Source organism: Ovis aries, chromosome 13 (genome assembly GCF_016772045.2).
Source record: "Ovis aries strain OAR_USU_Benz2616 breed Rambouillet chromosome 13, ARS-UI_Ramb_v3.0, whole genome shotgun sequence".
Taxonomy (NCBI): domain Eukaryota; kingdom Metazoa; phylum Chordata; class Mammalia; order Artiodactyla; family Bovidae; genus Ovis; species Ovis aries.
Window position 1 is genome coordinate 66,926,612 of NC_056066.1, and position 19,560 is coordinate 66,946,171.

At 42.5% G+C, this 19,560-nt stretch overlaps 1 protein-coding gene across 2 annotated transcripts in view; it reads left to right on the plus strand.

Annotated features, from left to right (window-relative positions):
* The window catches only part of RPRD1B (regulation of nuclear pre-mRNA domain containing 1B), a 58,213-nt gene that overhangs the window by 27,374 nt on the left and 11,279 nt on the right, over nucleotides 1–19,560 (plus strand). For both annotated transcript variants that reach the window (XM_012189177.5, XM_004014564.5), the window contains exon 6: nucleotides 3,350–3,525. In XM_012189177.5, coding sequence (XP_012044567.1) covers nucleotides 3,350–3,525 — 176 coding nt within the window. The remainder of the gene's footprint in view (nucleotides 1–3,349; nucleotides 3,526–19,560) is intronic.

Genomic DNA, 19,560 nt, shown 5'->3' on the forward strand with positions numbered 1-19,560 from the left:
GAAGGACATTTCAGACTTAACCTGTCCCAAACCAGACTCCTCCTCTTCCCTCCAAATTTGTCTCATGGTCTTCCCTATCTCAGTAGATGACCCTCATCATTCCTGTTGATCTGAACTACGGCTTGAACCTGACACCTGTTACCACCTCCGCTGCTGCCACCTAGTGGGAATCTCCACCATCTTCACTAAAATTATCCCAGTAGCTTCCTGTCTGCTCTCCCTGCTGCCTCTTGTCCCCCAGCCATCCGTCTGTCTTCAACATAGTAACCAGAGTGATCCACTAAAATAGAAGTTGGATCATGCCCCACTCTGCTCAGAACACTCTAGTCATGTGGGCTTCTTGCCAAGCACTCTCCAAGGGCCCTTGTACTTGACTGTTTCTTCTGCCTGGAATGATCTTCCCCAGATGGTCACGTGACTTGTTCTCTCACCACCTCCTTCCAAGTGCTTTGCCTTTTTGTTCTCTAGAGTTATCTTCAGCTGGTAAATAAGTAAAATATAGTGTATTATTTATTTATCTTCCTCCCTGAGAATGTAAACTTGAAGGCAGAAAGTTTTGGTCTTTTGTGTTACTAGAACAGCACTGGACACACAATAGGAGTCCACATATATGTCAGGCTGCTTGGAAGGGTTGGGGTATGAAAGTCTGATTGGAGTGAGTTTAGTGACCTGGTAGGAGAGAGGGTGGGGACCACAAGGAGAGACAGCTCTGTCGAGTAGCTCCGCTGTAAGAGGAGCAGGCATGTGGCATGGTAGCTGGGAAGTGACCCATGGTCAGAAGGTAGAGCAGTGTGTGTGTATGCTAGTGGGAATGCTTCCGGAGGGAGAGACGGCTGGGGACACACAGGTGACAGTCCCAGACACTTGGGTCTTGGAGGAAGCAGATGGGGTGCCCATGCGTAAGTGACTGAAAGAGGCACACAGTGCTTGTCTGTGGACTTGGGAGGGCAGAGCATTTGAGGGTAGCCACTGGTGAGTTCCCCAAAGTGAGCATCTCACTGCTACATTTCAACTGCATTTTTTTCTTTGGCTCATAAAACTATCACAGGTTCTTTTTCTGGGTTGTAATTATTTGTGTGAATGAATTATTTCCCTTGTACAACTTCATGGAGTGTGAGAATTGATTTTTTTTTTTTTAAAATCTCAAAAAGTAGTGTTTTACTTGGCATTTTCTGCCACAGGCCCTGAAACATTTTAATGAAATTAACCATTACAAAAATAGTTCAGCAGTGACGAAGGTAACCAACCTAACGACCCCAGCAGCTTGTTCCTAGACTGTGCCACCGGTCTAGAAGAATAAGTTTTGCTGTCCTCTTTACCCTCGGTGACTGAAACTGTCTCTCTCCTTTGTTTTCTCTTTGGCTCACTCCTCCTCCACCAAGAACATCCTGTTGTTTCCTCGGCCCTGAGGAGCCTAGAAGTACCTGATCTTTGGCATCGGGCCTAATTTGGAATCCCTCAACAGTTCACCTTCCAGTATTCATATTGAGGCAGCATCTAATAGTCAGGCACTGTTTGCCAGAGAAACTCTGTGGGGAATTCTTAAATCTGGGTTACCTATGATTGTGCTGAACTCTCTCACCTTGACCGCCTGTATTCAGAGGAAGCAACAAATCTGTATTGCTGACACTCACTTTCAGTTTATCCCATGGAACTACTGGCGTCTCTAGTGCTTTATTTCAAAGCACCGAACTCTCTTGATCCTTTAAAGCCTTTTTAGCTATGACAAACCTAGACAGCATATTAAAAAGCAGAGACATCACTTTGCCAAGTCCATGGAGTCAAAGCTGTGCTTTTTTAGTTGTTGTGTGCTAATGTGAGAGTTGGGCCATAAAGAAGGCTAAGTGCCAAAGAATTGATGCTTTTGAATTGTATTGGAGAAGACTCTTGAGAGTCCCTTTTACAGCAAGGAGATCAAACCAGTCAACCCCAAATATTCATTGGAAGGACTGATGCTAAAGCTTCAGTACTATCAGCCACCTGATGTGAAGAGCTGACTTATTGAAAAGGATCCTGATGCTGGGAAAGATTGAAGGCAGGAGGAGAAGGGGGCGACAGAGAATGAGATGGTCGGATGGCATCACCGACTCAATGGACATGAGTTTGAGCAAAATCAGGGAGATAGTGAAGGACAGGGAAGCCTATCGTGCTGCAGTCCATGGGGTTGCAAAGAGTTGGACACGACTTAGCAGCTCAGCAACAGCAACATACATACTTAAGTGTTACCCTCACCGTCCCCACACGTCATTAATTACATCAGATTTTTAAAATACAAATCATCCTTTGTCTTTTCTTACTTCTGAGGTTGAGTGTGGTTCACCACTTTTTCCCAAGGACACCCTTTCTTGTGCTTTGATTCTTCTGCAGTTTCTTCCCCAATGAGTTGCAACCCATTAATTAGGCCTGAAGTCAGTCTGGTAGATAATAACCAAGCTTTTTCTTTTTTTTTTTAAATGAGATGGCAGATAGAATGCTCTGCACACACTGAAGGAAATATTGTCTAATAAAACTTTGGTTTCTTTTTTAATATATATTTATGTAAAGTGTATTTCTTAGCATGGGTCATATTTAAAAGCTTCTGTCTTATCAGACTCTATATTTTGCTGAACAAGAGGTTTAATGCTTACACAGATTAAGAAATATAATCTTACAGGTCCATTTTATTTATTTATCTTTAATCAAGCTTTTTTTTTTTGTCTGTTGAATTTGTTATAATGTTGCTTCTGTTTTATGTTTTGGATTTTTGGCCATGAGGCATGTGGAATCTTGGCTTTCCAACCAGGGATCGAACCCACACCCCCTACGTTGAAAGGTGAAGTCTTAACCACTGGACCACCAGGGAAGTCCCTATAGGTCCATTTTAAAGCGATGGTTTTGAGTCCACAGCTCCTCAGCAAAGCCCACGATACTGAATCTGTTGTGTAGCTTTTATTGTCTTAGTTTTCACACTCAAGAAATGGGTGCTTACTTTGTATTTCAGATGGATATGCAAAGAATATTTAATGATGTAATATAAAGAAAGCAGTTTTGAAATTTTCAGAGATGGGGAAATATTGTTTCACATATGACTGTAAATCTCTCTGTATAGGAATAGGCATTTGGAAGTCCTTTGTCAGATTCACCTCTTTGTACAATTGTCTCATTTCAGAAGTTCAGAAAGGTCCCATTTTGTTGATAGGAGTAAGTACCTTTGATTTTTTTTTGCCAGCCAGTCCATTGTGTACAGGTTCCAGCCTATTCTTGGACTTGGGTGTTAGGGGAGAAACTGCTAACCTCCCCCAAAAGTCTTTGCAATTATGCCTGTGTCATTATTTATTGTCTCTCTCTTTTTGGTCTCACTTGTATTTAGACAAAGAGGCAGCTGAACGTCTTTCAAAAACAGTAGATGAAGCATGTCTGTTACTAGCCGAATATAACGGGCGCCTGGCGGCGGAGCTGGAAGACCGACGCCAGCTGGCTCGGATGTTGGTGGAGTACACCCAGAACCAGAAAGACGTTTTGTCAGAAAAGGAGAAAAAACTGGAAGTGAGTACACGGCAAGGCAGACCCAAACTCCCCAAGTTTACCTTCCTGGAGCCCACATTAGGAGGGTTTCATTATGCCTTAATTAGCACATTTTTTTCTTTAAAACATTCATGAGACGAGAACATCCATCAGATACTGTAATGATTTAAACGAAGTCGAAAATTGAAGTCATGTTTTTTATACGTCCAGGAAAGAACAAAGTGGAATGCAGAAAGCAAGCAATGAAGTCTTAAATCACAGCATTTAGGGTCTCATTGCTTTAGTTTGAACTCATATTTCAAGAAAAACAATTGTAGATTGAGGTTTGAGAAGAATAGGCATTCAGCACAGCCAAGGAATGATTGCATTTGGGAAATGCTTAAAACTTCCTTTTGGATTATATTGAGATTTATTTTCAACTTATATCCTTACTAAGGCTAGTAAGTAGTGTGCCTCCAAGGTCTGTCTGCAGTCTGTTCTAGAATTCCACATAAACCTAATAATGTTTGTGGAGCCCAGTTCTCAAACTGTTGAGAAGCAGCTGATTTTTACCCTGAGTTGACATTGTCTGAATGCCCTTGGAGAGCGGCTCCAGAACTAGTTTCTCTCCATGCATTTGTCTGGCTTAATTTAATACCTGGTGGTTTATCTCAGTCCTTTGATAACTGAACCAGCAGTTTGGATATCTGGGAACTTTTGCTTGCATCCTGCAGCTAAGCTTCCTTTTAAGGAATGTCTGCCCTTCTTTTTTTCAAAGATATATAGAGAAGAATTGCAACCAGTGGCTTGGGAAGGGAAGACAGTTTTGAGTTGAAGAATTAGTCACTTCTTGCAGGAAACAAGAGTAGATCAAGGAGGGAGGGGATTGTCCCCATCTGCCAACCCTGCACTCAAGAAACACTTTCTCTGGCCCAGAGGGACGGAAAGTGAGCTAGCCCTGAGGCTGCCATGATTATGTTTGCCTTTCAGCACGGTCATTTGACTTGTGCAGGGAAATGAAAGATGGCGCTTCTTCCCGTGTCGTTACTGCAATGATTACGAGAGCTGTGATGGGCAGTGTTAGTGGGAACTTCATATTCCTAGCCAGCTTGAAAGTGGAAGATGGGAAAGAGATATAAAAATAGTATGGCTTAGATTTAGAAATCAACACTGACCAGAAATCCTAAAGGGAGTTTCATAGGCAGTACCAGACGGTCATTTATCTGAAATGCTCATCTTTCACTGAGGAAGCATTTTCAGCCCTGTGCCCCGGGACTAATAAGAGAGTGTAATTAATGATTCTGGTTGTAAGTCACCATACCATCTGTTGAACTGCCCCTTGGCGACGCATTAAGGGCTTTCTCTGATCTGTCAGACATTGATTATCATGAGCAGCTGCTGTTGGGTGGAACGTGGCAGGCTACCATAGAGGACAGTCTTTGAGAAGGAGATTGGGTTGGTAGAGTGAGTTAACTCTTTGTTCGTCTCCTCTTCTCGTGGTTGCACTTTCCTCCCTATGTTTCTTCTGGGGGAATCTTCCTGGTTTCTGTAGAACCAATGGTTTGCTAAATGCCCCAGGAGGTCATTAAGGCAGAAATGGATCAGAGATTTGGATCCGTTTTGTTGCTTTCCAGCCCCAATTTTTTTACTGACTTGGGCATTGGAATTCCATCGCTTTAAGAATCAGAACAGGTATGTCCCATCACCCGAAAGTATAGATTCTGAACTCCCAGTTCTTATCCCAAACCATGTCTGTCAGTCACACGAGTGAAAACTATTCATTGTAAAAATGGAGCTAAATTTGCTACATTTTAAAAAAGCAAACTGTTAGATATAAGATGTTGAGAGATGGTTTTCATTCTTTATCCATGTTTGCTTTTATGAACAGTCTGCTCCCTAGAATCTGAGATTTTTTTTCTCATATCCCATAATAGAGTGATCTTAATTCCATTATATCTTTATGGTGATGATAAAACTTAATAAGTATGTGCCACTTGAAAGACACATTATTACTATGATTTCTTCTAAATCTTCCAAAAGTATCTTATTGATAGGGACAGTACATAAAGTATGTGTATTTTTTTAACATTCTTTTTTTTTTTTAACATTACCAGTCCTTGTTTTAAAACTGCCACATCAGAAGAGTAATGAAATCTGCTTTTATTTTTTAATCTTTTCATTGCCATCAGTGTATGAACATGGAATTCTTAGACCTCTGGAAATGTAGTTACTTGCTTGAGAGTCTTTTTCTTCCCAGAGTTCTAATTTGATAACACATAACATTTTTTTCTACAGGTTTATATCTTCCTTATATAATGAGTGTACCTCTCTATTCTTTCACTCGAGAATTTTATCTTAGATTCTCAGCGTCTCCTGAACTTTGGGATAGAAGTGTAATAATTCAGAGCCTAGGACGATTCAGACCCTGAGACGTAGAAGACAAGAGTTATGGCTCCCAGAGAGATTGTGTTTCTTCCCTCAAGGAAATAATATTTTTGCATAAACAGGATGGTTGAACATAAAACCAAACCAAGGGATTGTATGTAATATAGATCAAGGAGACAATTGGCAATTATGATTGTGGTTGCAGTTACGATTGTGGTTTAAGGTTAGGTCTAAACTTCCTGGCAGACTTTTCATAAGAGGAAGTAGCAACTGAAGAAGGGAAATACATTTGTAAATGGAGAACAACCAGACTGGTGCAGACAGATGAGTGAAGGAAGACAAAGACAGAAGGTATGGGAAGCGGGGTCCCAGAGCCCTCCCTTGGGAATTAGGCATCTTACTCTTTCAACAACAGCAAAACTCTTTTAGCAGCTGCTCATTCAGCCAAGAAGTTAGCAGAACCCATGCCAGGCAGGAGATAAGTGGAGATGAGCAGGATATGTGCTCTCCCTCAGTGAGCTTCCACTCTAGTACAAGCAAGAATGAAGTTAAAGTAGAATGTTCTCAATAAGGGGAATACCTTAACTCACTATGTCTAAGCTAGAATCAACTGAGGAAAGTTGAAAATGTTATTTGTTTAATATACTGATTTGATCAGACATATATTTAAAATAGAAGCAACTTATAAAATGCGCAGTTTTTGAACAATGCTGTGCTTTCAGTGGGCTTCTCTGGTAGCTCAGTGGTAAAGAATCCACTTGTCAATGCAGGAGGCATGGGTTTGATCCCTGGGTGGGGAAGATCCCCTGGAGAAGGAAATGGGCACCTCCTCCAGTATTCTTGCCTGGGAAATCCCTTGGACAGAGGAGCCTGGCAGGCTACAGTTCATGGGATTGCAGAGTCAGATGCAACCTAGCAACTCAACAACAATGCCTTCAGCAGAGCTTCCACAGTTCACTAGAATAGGTGTTCTTTGGCAGCTCTTACAGTATCAGGAACGTAATTTTTTTCAGTAAATATTTGTTCTGGGAGTGAAATTCATCACCTGATACAACCTTACTCAATGAAGAGGGTTTTTTAGGTTGCATTTAAAAACTAATTCTTGGTGGTAAAGACTATCTATATTAGTAAAGAAAGGTGAGTATTTGATGGAAACTGGGTTTCCTCCTCTGTATTTCTTTTTTTTTTTTGCCTTTAAATAGAATCATGACTCATTTTTTCTTTACCTATTTTTTTTCTTTTCTTTTTTCCCCATGCTATTGCTTTTGGATGTTATAATAGACATTGGCCTTAAACTCCAGGCAAGTTAGAAGGAAAGCTGCTTAATATTTGTCATGCTTTTGTCATAAACATGAGAAAACGTAGGCATGGGAAAGAGGGCATGCAGCAGGAAGCACAGATAGCAGCATGAAAGGGAGGATCAGGAATGTGGAGGAGCTAGAAGAAAGTGAGTTCAAAAAAGGCAAAGGAGCCAGAAAAGCCTCTAAAACTTCAGTTCTTAGAGCAAAGGGAGAATTTGTTTCTGGGGGACAGAGGTGGCCATCAGCCCCAAGTGATTGCTAGAAGCTCACAAGCCATAGAGTCAGGGGGGACAGAGTTCCAGTCTTGTCACTCTGGAGAAAGCCTGATGTGGTATGTTCCATCTGGGTGTATGCAAAGGGGAAAGAGAGCGAGGGAGGGAAATCTTATTTGTACATGCAATGAAAAGAAAAAATCAAAATGGGGAAGGTGCTCATAATTTTACCACCTTGACACATCAGTCCTTTTTTTTTTTTTTTAACATCATGGTGTTTGACTGCTAACATTCTAGCGATGCTTTAGATCTCTGTGTGATGTCCCTGCCAGTGGTACACACACAGACTGTATGCCACACAGGGACAAGCTCTGGGGAACTGTGTTCCTATCTGCAGATGTTTTAAAAATACGAGGTGAAACATGAAAATAATAACCCTTTAAAAGTATATGCGTTTCAGTGACACATAGTACATTCATAGTATTGAGAAACCACCACCTGTATCTAATTCTAAAACAATTCACTTTCTGTCATACCAAAAGAAAACCCTATATCCCATTAACTAGTCCCTCCCTGTGTGCCCCTCCTCCCAGCCCCTCATAACCACCAATCAGCTTTCTGTGCCCATGGATATGCCAGCGCTGGATATTTCATATAATTGAGTCTGGCTTCTTTCACTTAGCATGTTTGGGATTTATCCAGATTGTAACATGTATTAGTACTTCATTTCTTCTTATGGCTGAATTGTCCATTTTATAGATATGCAAAAATGTCTACCCATCAATTTGCTGATGCACAGTTGGGTTGTTTCCACCTTTTGGCAGTTATGAATAGTGTTGCCGTAAACAGTTGTATGGAGAAGGCAACGGCAACCCACTCCAGTACTCTTGCCTGGAAAATCCCATGGGTGGAGGAGCCTGGTAGGCTGCAGTCCATGGGGTCGCTAAGAGTCGGACATGACTGAACGACTTCCCTTTCACTTTTCATTTTCATGCATTGGAGCAGGAAATAGAAACCCACTCCAGTGTTCTTGCCTGGAGAATCCCAGGGACGGGGGAGCCTGGTGGGCTGCTGTCTATAGGGTCGCACAGAGTCGGACACGACTGACGCAACTTAGTAGTAGTAGTAGTAAACAGTTGTGTATGAGTTTTTGTGTGGACATATTTTTATTTCTCTTGGGTATATGTATACCTGGGAATAGAATTACTGAGTCATAAGGTGAAGTCTGTGTTTAACTTTTTGAGGAGACGCCAGAACTGGTTCCCATAGCAGCTGTGCCATTTTCCATTCCCACATCCTTGTCAACACTTGGCGTTGTCTGTCCTTTTTAAGTTCTAGCCATCCTGGCGGATATGAAGTGATATCGTGTGGTTTTGATTTGCATTTCCCTGGTGACTAACGAGGATGAGCATCTTAGCATGTGCTTGTTAGCCATTTGTGTATCTTTTTTTAAGAGTCCTGTGCCCATTTTTTCAAGTCCTGTGCCCATTTTTGATCTGAGTTGTTTGTTCTTGAATTGTAAGAGTTCTTGGTATGTTCTGAATATCAGACTTCTACCAGTTAAATGTTTTGCAAATATTTTGTTCCATTCTGTAGGTTGTTTTTTCACTTTCTTCAGTATGCTGTTTGAAGCAGTGAGTTTTGATAAGATCTAATGTGTTTTTCCTTGTGTTGCTTATGTTTCGGTGTCACATTTAAGAATCCATTGCAAAATCCAGGTCATAGGAAGAGTTATTCCTGTGTGTTCTTCTAGGAGTTTTATAGTTCTAGCTTTTACATTGAGGTTGTTGAGTTCATTTTTGTATATGATGTGAGGTGGGGCAGGGGGGTGTGCATGCACCTTCTTTATTTGCATACAGATACCTAGTTTCCCTAGCACTGGTTGTTGTTCCCCTCTGAATACTCAGTACTTTTGTTAAAAATCGATTGGCCATAGATGTATGGGTTTATTTCTTGACTGTTCTGTTCCACTGATCTGTGTGTCTGTCCTAGGCCAGTATCACACACAACTGCTTTGACCACTGTAGCTTCATAGTTTTGAAGATCAGAAAATGTGAGTCCTCAAACTTCGTCCTTCTTTTTTAGTGTCATTTGGCTGTTCAGACCCTCTTTCAGTTCTGTGGGAATTTGAGGACCAGCTTTTCCATTTCCAATAAAGTTTGTTGGAATTTTCGTAGGAGTTGTGTTGAATCTGGAGATTGCTTTGGGCACTATTGCCATCTTAACAGTCTTAAGCCTTCCAGTCCCTGAACGTGAAATGTCTTCCCATTTAGTTAGGTAGTTCTTTAATTTCTGCTGCAGAATTTTCAAAGGCATGCTGGAGCATCGTTTCCCAGTGCATTTGGTTTTACAGAGGCCTTGTTTAGATACTCTCAGTGTCCGGAACCACGGTAGACAGTGTCCGTCTCTCCTTACAGTGGGCAGTGTTTACCTACCTCTGGAAGGCCTGCATATGTACACATGTGTGTTTAACAAAGTCACCAGGGCACAGGCAAGACTGCCAGCTTTATTCTGCAGAGGAGAGGCCTGGATGTCTAGGTAAGGTCTTTAACAGGATTATGGAGTTGGATAGGACCTCAGAAGGTATATAGTCCAGCTTCTGAATTGTATAGTCTTCTCTTCAGACCCAGAGTTAGCCCAGACCAGAAATACAATTTAAAGCAGACATCTTGTCATTTTATCAAGTTTGTGTTTTAGTTTATTTATTGTGGTTTTAAAATTTTATTTATTTATTTCATTAGGTCAGGTCACAGCAGAAAGACACTCTACACAGAAGAGTAGCCAGAGTTGATCATTTCAGCAGTCCCAAGAATTTTATTTTAGAGACATGATGTCTCATATAGGGGCATTTAAATGGTTGCAGGAAAGCATTCTGCAATGGCCCCTGTGAAAACCTTTCTGAGTTTGAGAGAGCCCACTTTGCCGCCAAGCTCTTAAGTACCCTCCTGCCATAACTCTGCATGCTTTTGCTCTGAGAGGAAGGGAGAAATTGGTCATTGAACTTGGGCCTGTTGCTGTGTCTCCCAAACTTGGTAGGTCACCCTCCACTGTAATGAATAGTCAAGAGTACATGTGACTTTTCCTTTGAGACTCTGGTGGCTCAGATGGTAAAGAATCCGCCTGCAATGCAGGAGACATGGGTTCCATCCCTGGGTCAGAAAGATCCCCTGGGGAAGGGAATGGCTACCCACTCCAGTATTCTTGCCTGGAGAATTTCATGAACAGAGGAGCCTGGTGGGCTATATAGTCGGGGTCACAAAGAGTCAGACACAGCTGAGTGACTAACACTTTCACACTTTCACTTTCACTTATGACAGCACAGCACAGCTGGGAAGGGGGAAGTGGCCCAGAATCCAGCACTGACTTGTGACTTCTTGTATCTGTTTGTAATTTGGTTCCAACAGACTTGAGAGATTCTTGGGCTATAGCTGAGGAGGCACTAATGGCATCTGTTATTTCTGGCGGCATCCCCCACCTCCCCGCAGGGTGCAGATGGTGAAAGGTGTTCATTCCAGTAATGGGATGGGCAGTAGGTAGGGCTAGAGAGCTCCATTTTTGGTCAGCTTTGGACAAATCCTCCCCTTTCTCCGTGGTGAGGGAAGCCAGTATCTCATTGTCCATTACAGTCAGGGCAGATGGGAGCAGGTAATCTAATCCCCCTTTTAGATGAGAAGACAGAGCTCAGCGTTCCTTTGAGCAGTTCAGTGTCACAGAAGGAAGTCAGTGAGGGGAGAACCCCAGTCTGCAGAATCCTGACCCCAGTGATCATCTGCCATGTTCCCTGGGAACTGAGAGGCCCTGCCTGTGGGTCCTCTGTCTCGCTCCCGTCCTTAGTGTGTCATTTTCCCCTCCCTAGACTAGCAGCGCTGTCAGCACCGTGGGCGGAAGCAGGCCAGTCTGCTCACGCTGGTCACTTGATCAGCGGTGGGCTGGTGGAATGGAGTTGTACTTGTGTCCTTCCCCACCCAGCAGGGCTTGGCTTGCTCACTGCTTTTTCACCCCTGCTTTGATGTGCGTCCCCTTTATTTCTTTCTTCTGTTTTTTTTTAAAGTTTCCCTCCAGTAGGTGGGGACTTTTTGAGTTGCGTGGTTCTGTAAGTGATTTGGAGTTTGGAGGCTGTGTTTAATCCTTGGATTCCTTCCATTCTTTTTAGGTACTGCTGACCCTTCTAGCTCAGGCCAGATTTGTAGCTGGAGCTCTTATCTATCAGTGTGTGCACTTAGGGGTGTGTGTGTGTCTTTCTATATTAATCTCTCGTTACTCCAGGGGAGAAAAGTCCCCATATAATGTACTTCACTTACTTGGTGACCTAAGGGCATGGTTCCCTGACACTTGAGACTTTACTTTGAAAACAGTGACGCAAATTCAAAGCTCTCCCAGCTGTAAATCCACACCTTTAGCCACAGCATTGTTTTCCTGTTTATCAACTTTTGATGGTTCCTCCTCCTTCCCAGAACAGCTCCACTGAGTTTTAGCAAGTGTGTGTAGCACTAATTCTTCATATTTATTTATAAAGTGCATATATACATTGAATCAAAACAGTATTCGAGCCCTGCATCACTGCTTTGTCTGCCAAAATATTCATTCATTCTTTTTTTTTAAACTAACTTAACTTACTTCCTTGGCTAGCTGCCTAACTGCACCAGGTCTTAGTTGCAGCGTGTGGGATCTAGTTCCCTGACCAGGGATTGAAACCAGGCCCGCTGCATTGGGAGCTTGGAGTCTTAGCCACCCCACCACCAGAGAAGTCCCCAAACATTCATTCTTACTCAACTAATATTCAGTTCTTTTTCTTTTTTGAATTACAAAAGAAGCACTCACAGGAAACTTAGAAAAAATGAATATAAAGAAAAAAAATCATAATCTCACTATTCAGAGATAACTACTTTTAATTTTGGTATATTTCTTTTATTTTTTCCTCCTGTTTTAAAATTAAAATGATCATATGTGCCTTTAAAAACTTTACATGATTATTTTCCCTTATTAGCAAAAAACTTTGTAAACATTTTAAATGGTTTCTTGAATATGGTTTGATATTCAGTTACTTTTATTGAAGTTTTTTTTTCAACTTTGGGCTCACTTTTAGTATCTGGATTTTTTAATTCCTAGAAATTTTAAAAAATGGATTCTGTATGTGTGCAGATATCTGCTTGTCTTTAAGTATACTCCAGGTCATATATATTTCAAGGTCTTTGCCTTCAGTAGGCATTTCTGACTTACGGGTTCTTGATCGTTTTCAGAGCATCTTAAGTAGACTAGAACTTCACTGAGCTTTATAGACAGACAGATAGGTAGAAGATACATAGGTATGTGTGTAATGTGTGTATATACCCACAAGTTAAGGATTAATCTTGGTTTTATGAAGGCGTGAATGTTGAAGTAGACAAATTAGACAAATGGGGCTCTCTTCTGGGTTTTAAATTAACTGTTTACATTTGAAACAGCTGTGTGAAGATGGCAACTACTTATTATAACATTGACTTGAGTGAGCATAGCTTTGAGAGCAGAGTTCAGATTACAGAAATTTGAGCTCTTGTGTCTTAAGTGTCTGTTTGACCCAAGGGGTGCATGTTATTTTGAACAAACCTCTATTTTGGTTTTTATGAATGTTCCTCCTCCTGTTCAGGTGGGCCTTCTGCTCCCACTGTAAGTTGTGGTTTTTGAAGAAAGTGAAACTAGATTATGGCATGCTCTGCAATTTTGTAAGTTGTATCTCTGACTTTGTTTTCCCTTATAAAATGAAGGGCTTAAAGTAAGGTCAGAATGAGTCTTTTTCCATGTTTAGAGGAAAAATTTGCTTGCTTATAATAAGGAGTCAACATGAAACCTTTACAAAGTCCCTGAGCTCCCAAAGGTATGGCATGCTTCACATGAAGAAGTGATGGTACCAGTCAACTTTCTCTGTGACTCTGCAAGCCTCCTTATTTGTTCTCCTCCTTATTCAGATTCTTTCAACGTCTTTAGGAAAAAGTATGGACATCTCTCCTACTCCAGTCATGAGGTTCTTTGAGAATTTTAAGCAGAGTAACTTTGCGAACTTCAACTCAGCAAAAATTTGCTGGTGGCTTTCTAAGCATTCTTGGGGTTTTGATAGTGATTAAAATAGACTCATCCCACTTTTTCCTTCATGGTGTCTGGTAGGCTCTGTTTGGTGCTTTTATTTTGCCCACCATTGTTTCTGCTCTGTGGGACATAAGACTCACAAGGAGTTATTCCCAGAAATATATCATTTAACCCCAGTCAGGATTTAGTGATGAGGGTCCGCAGTGCCCATTCCAGGCTCTTGGCGACTTTCTCTACTGAGGCCAGTCAGTGGTTTTGGCAGCCTCCTATCTTTGGCATGGTTTTTCATTTATAAAATAACAATTTTACCTTCACCCGTAATAAAGAGGTAGCGCACAGGACCCCTGCTGCTGCTACTGCTGCTAAGTTGCTTCAGTCGCATCCAACTCTGCGACCCCATAGACGGCAGCCACCAGGCTCCACTATCCCTGGGATTCTCCAGGCAAGAACACTGGAGTGCGTTGCCATTTCCTTCTCCAAAGCATGAAAGTGAAAAGTCAAAGTGAAGTCACTCAGTAGTGTCTGACTCTTCGCGACCCCATGGACTGCAGCCCACTAGGCTCCTCCGTCCATGGGATTTTCCAGGCAAGAGTACTGGAGTGGGTTGCCATTGCCTTCTCCGAAGGACCTTTAGGACCAAGTTATTTTCCTTTCTGTGTAAAAAGTCTCCAGTAGGCTGGCTGAAGGGCTCCTTCTCAGCAGGTGTATCATGCCTTGCCTCTCTAATATGGTTTTTATATCACGTTCACACGTGTGTTCACACGAACACACCACGCGTCACTACTACTCTCCCTTTTTTACCGCATCACTGCGTTGTGACTCCCCGTTTTGTCTCTGCTTACCCTACTGCAGCTTGGTAGGTACATCTCCATTACTGTCTTTAGAATCCCCCACCAGGAGCCTGGGGCTTCTCAGATGGCTTGGCAGTAAAATAATCAGTCTTCCAGTGCAGGAGCCTCAGGAGACTCAGGTTTGATTCCTGAGTCGGGTAGATCCCCTGGAGGAGGAAATGACAGCCTACTCAAGTATTCTCGTCTGGAGAAGCCCATGGACAAAGAAGCCTGGAGAGCTTCTTTGCAGTCGCAAAGAGCTGGACATGACTGAGCACCCCCCCACACCAATAGTCTAATCACAAAAGCCTAAAGATATTTCTCCGTCTCGGGCTCTCTTTTTCTTTTCTCTTTTTGGCCTTCTCTGTGGCATTTAATGGGGGCTTCCCTGGTGGCTCAGTTGGTAAAGAATCTGCCTACAATGCAGAAGACCCAGGTTCAATTACTAGGTCAGAAAGATCTCCTGGAGAAAGAATGGAATGGCAGCCCACTCCAGTATTCTTGCCTGGAGAATTCCATGGACAGAGAAGCCTGGCAGACTATAGTCCATGTGGTCACAAAGAGTCGGACACGACTTAGTGACTTAACAGTCATCTACATGAAAACCAGGAATCCTAGCCACCAGACCAGCAAGGGCTAGAGGCTAGAAACTATAGCATTTAATACTGTTTATTACTTTTTGTGTGTTTTCCTTCTCTTGGTTTCTGGATCCCACCTTCTGCTGGTTCTAGGCTTTTTGTCCTTTAATGTGCTTTTCTCTATTCTTGCCCAATAAATGGATATTCCTTTAGCTTTTTGTCATTCTCATTCTCTGAAGTGGCTTCAGCTACCACCTCTGTGCTGATGGCTTCAATCTAGGTCTATACCTAGATCCTTCCTTGTACTTAAGACCCATGTATCTAATTTCCACAGACACCTCATACTTAATATGATCACATTCACCATCTTCTCCCTTACAACTGTCTTTCATCAGAGCCAGACGCTGGGCCTCATCCAGTGTTTCTCTTCGTGTTTTTCCCACCTCCCACCTGAGTCACTTCACTCACCTGATGTCCCAGTCGCTTCTTCAGCTCCACCGCTGCAGCTCTGCAAGACAGCCTCCCGCCACCTCTCTTCCACATTGGAGTAGTCGCCAAGCCATTGTGATTTTTATCTCCTCAGTTTTTCTTGAATTTGTCCTCCTTCTCTTCATCTCTGTCTCCACTCACCACTGTAGTCGCAACTGACACCATCTCTCACCTGAGTGTGTGGATGCTCAGTCACCCAGTCGTGTCCAGCTCTTTCTTATTTATTTATTTGACTGAGCTGGGTCTTAGCTACAGCATATAGGATCTAGATCCCTGACCAGGAATTGAACCTAGGCCCCCTGCATTGGGAACACCAAGTGGAGTCTTAGCCACTGGGCCACCAGGAAAGTCCCTGAATCTGGAATTTCTGACTCCAGGTTTTTTCTGTTTTACTATGGAGACCTCCCTCCCATGGGAGGGTGACATACCTTCAGTCTTATGGGAGAGTTAGGAAATGCATTTTACTTCCTTTTTTTTTTTTTTTTTTGCTAACAGGAGGAAGTGAAAACTTTTTATTGCTTGTAGGGAGAGCTGTATCAAATGCAGAGCAGTAGCCTACAGGCCACCTTGCTCCAGGCAGACCTTTTAGCACTTTAAATTATAACAAACTTAAAGTTATTTTGTGTGAAAAATGCCCTTTGCTTCTCACTGCCCTGCAGGAATACTTGACTCCACCAGCATCAGGCTCAACAGGAGAAAGGGTTGAAAGGTCTGCTTGAACCTTTCATGTTTGCACAGCATCAATAACTTGGTTTTTTATTAAAATGGTTATTAAGGAAATCAGTTTGTGGGGGCTTTATTTGCATAAAGCTTGTGGTTTTTGAAGGCTAACTTTTTAAAAAATGAATTAATTATAAATATACTTCCTGTACATTAGTGGTTTGCTTTTACCTGGTTTTGTATGAGGGACCCATTGTATAAATGGTGTAAGCATTTTTGAGGGACCCAGGTGCATTTTTAAATTAGTCTCTTTTTAAAGCACTTTCACAGGCATCTGTTCAATTGTAAATTTTAGCTTTATTATTACATTACGATTTGAAAATTTGCCCAGTCCCGAAATGGAGTTTGGGCTTCCCAGGTGGCACTTGTGGTAAAGAACCCGTCTGCCAGTACAGAAGACAGAAGACATGTGGGTTCAGGCCCTGGGTCGGGAAAGTCCCCTGGAGGAGGGCACGGCAGCCCACTCCAGTATTCTTGCGTGGAGAATCCCATGGACAGAGGAGCCTGGCAGACTCCAGTCCCAAGGGTCACGAAGAGTCGGACACAACTGAAGTGACTTCACACACATGCACGCAAAATGGATTTTACTTTTGTTAGTTTCATTTTTATTAATTATGTGTGTTGGGCTTCCTTGGTGGCTCAGATGGTAAAGAATCTGCCTGCAATGCAGGAAACCCACGTTTGATCCCTGGGTTGGGAAGATTTCCCTGGAAGTGGGAATGCAACCCACTCCAGTATTCTTGCCTGGAGAATTGGGTGGACAGAGGAGCCTGGCTGGCTATAGTTGCAAAAGAGTCGGACATGATACACAGTAACTTTTCATTCTTCTTCCCTTGCTTTTTCAAATCCCTCTCAGAAGGAGGTTTTTGTTGTGATAGTAGAAGCTCCTGTAAACCTTTTGTGTAGAGGGTCTTCTGGGGAGAAAGAAATACTTCAAAAACACTTTGTGGTATGATTTCCAGCTTAAGAAGCCAGTTCCCATTTGATTCTGCCAATCAGTTCAGTCGCTCAGTTGTCTGACTCTTTGCGACCTCATGGACTGCAGCACGCCAGACTTCCCTGTCCATCACCGACTCCTGGAGCTTGCTCCAGCTCATGTCCATCGAGTCGGTGATGCCATCCAACCATCTCATCCTCTGTCATCCCCTTCTCCTCCTACCTTTAATCTTTCCCAGCATCAGGGTTTTTTCCAGTGAGTCAGTTCTTGACATCAGGTGGCCAAAGTATTGGAGCTTCAGCGTCAGTCCTTCCAATGAATATTCAGAACTGAATTATTTTAGGATTGACTGGTTTGATCTCCTTGCTGTCCAAGGGACTCTAAAGAATCTTCTCCAACACCACAGTCCAAAAGCATCAATTCTTCAGCGCTCAGCTTTCTTTATGGTCCAACTCTCACATCCATACATAACTACTGGAAAAACCATAGCTTTGACTAGACAGACCTTTGTTGGTAAAGTAATGTATTGCTCTGCGAATACTTCGAATTGTAATTTTGTCACTTTCCCTCCTGAGAAACACTGTGTGTGTACTTTTTGGAGAGGGGGGATTTCCCCCTCTGCTCCTCTTGTGACTGTACTACTAAAACAAAAAACAAAAAGGACAGAAGGCAGATTAAGAGGAGAAAAAGAAATGTGTTCTTTTTTTTCATATACACAGAGGTCTTCTAAATATGAGACCTAAGAAGTAACCAAAGCAGGCAGCTTTTATACTTTTTACACAGTAAATTTGTAAGGAATGGACAGCACAAAGAAACTTAGGCTTTGGGTGCTTCATTAGAAGAGAATCTAAACAGAATTTGAGTGTGGGGTAGTAAATCAGAGAAGTAACAGAGTTTGTTTATACAGGCTCCTCAGCTCTGAATTCCTGTCTCTGACAATTAGGGTGTCTGTCTTTCCACCTCCAGATGCAGAAAGCGAACCTTTCACTCTAGAGATTTATTTCCTGCTTTTCAGGGAGACAGAAGAGGATCAGAGTTTTTCTTGTTTTTTAATTTCTTATATCAGTGCTTTTCATGCAGCTTCAGATAATTACTATGCCATGGTATACCATTTTGAGGTAGCCCACTCGGAGCCCCAACAGTAGTAGTCCCTTTATTACTGGTTGTGGTAACGGAGCTGAGAGCCACTGAAGACTAGAATCAGAGCCACAGCTTTCTTTTCCATGTATCTTCCCCAGCATCTTAACTCAGCAGCTCCAGCCCTGCTGTGACACCTCAGAAGGGATCATTTTGAAATGTCACAGCTGCCGCTAAGTCACATGGAGCAATGGAGCTGGCTAGGAGAGAGGTGCGAGTCAGTGATGGGTTTTTAATGTTCCCATGTAGATCCTTGAAAAATTAAAAGCAGCATTCTTATTTTCAGCCCAAAGATTTAGAGACTGTATTTTTCCATAAAAAATGAAGGATGAGTTAATTAGTTGTAGTTTAAGTTGAAGCTATGATTTCAAAGTGTAGATTTCTAAGTCTATAGCCTCAGCAACTATAGAGTTAAGCCTCCTGGAAAGACAAGAGGGCTGAGGGGGCATGTTAAGTAACCTTGGGGTAAGGTTCAGCTTTCCCTTTCTGCCTGGCTACCTTGGCGTTCCTGTGATGAAGCCGTTCTTTGACTTTAATTCAGTGTGGCAGATCACGTTTCAAACTGGGCCCTTCATAAACTTCTTCATGCATAATAACCCTTTATAATTCTTAATTGAAAGTAGCTGAGCAGTGGTGATTTTTATATACCATATGTCCTATAGCACAACAGGGCCAGATAAAGGAAAACAGGCATCTTGTTACTGGAAATCTTATCAAATCAAGCCCCTGCCTTTGGTGTTATTTCTAACATAATTTTTGTTGTGTAAATACTTCTTAGCAAGGAAAAAACATAGGTTTGACAGTTTACATTTTGATCTGTATTTGTTACATGAGTTGCTAGAGGAAATGCTTACAATTTTTGTTTGTTTTGAAAGTGAAATTCTCCTCGAAAGGTCGTTGCGACATTGGCCCCTGTCATTTCTAACCGTCTTATCCCCCAGCTCATCTGCAGTGTGTCAGGTCTGGCTTACCCCTCTAACCAAAAAAGGCAAAGAATGTGTCAGCCTCGCTTCCCTCGGCCAGTTGTCTCTCTGCACTGTGCTGGGCTGTTCCCACAGTGTCAGCTGGGTCCATAGGAAGCAGGGGGATGTTGGACACATTTTCTACTTCTGGTTCAAAGAATCTTTGAGGCAAGATTCCAGAATTTTGCCAGGAACATAAATCCTAGGCTCAGTCTTAGAGCCACACCTCCGTCCTTTACCTTCTCTGTTTTCAGCATTTCTTGGTGATCACAGAAACCCAGGCAGTTCATCATGCATGCCTGCTCCTCCCTCCACTACCTCCCCTCCAGGATCCTGCACCAGGGCAGCAGTAGCCGCAAGTCTGGTAGAACGCCTGCCTGTTTCATGGCTCCCCGTGGTGGGGGTCGTGGTGGGGGTCGGTGGGGAGATGTTTTGCTGCAGTGAGTGCCTGTAGCGAACGGCA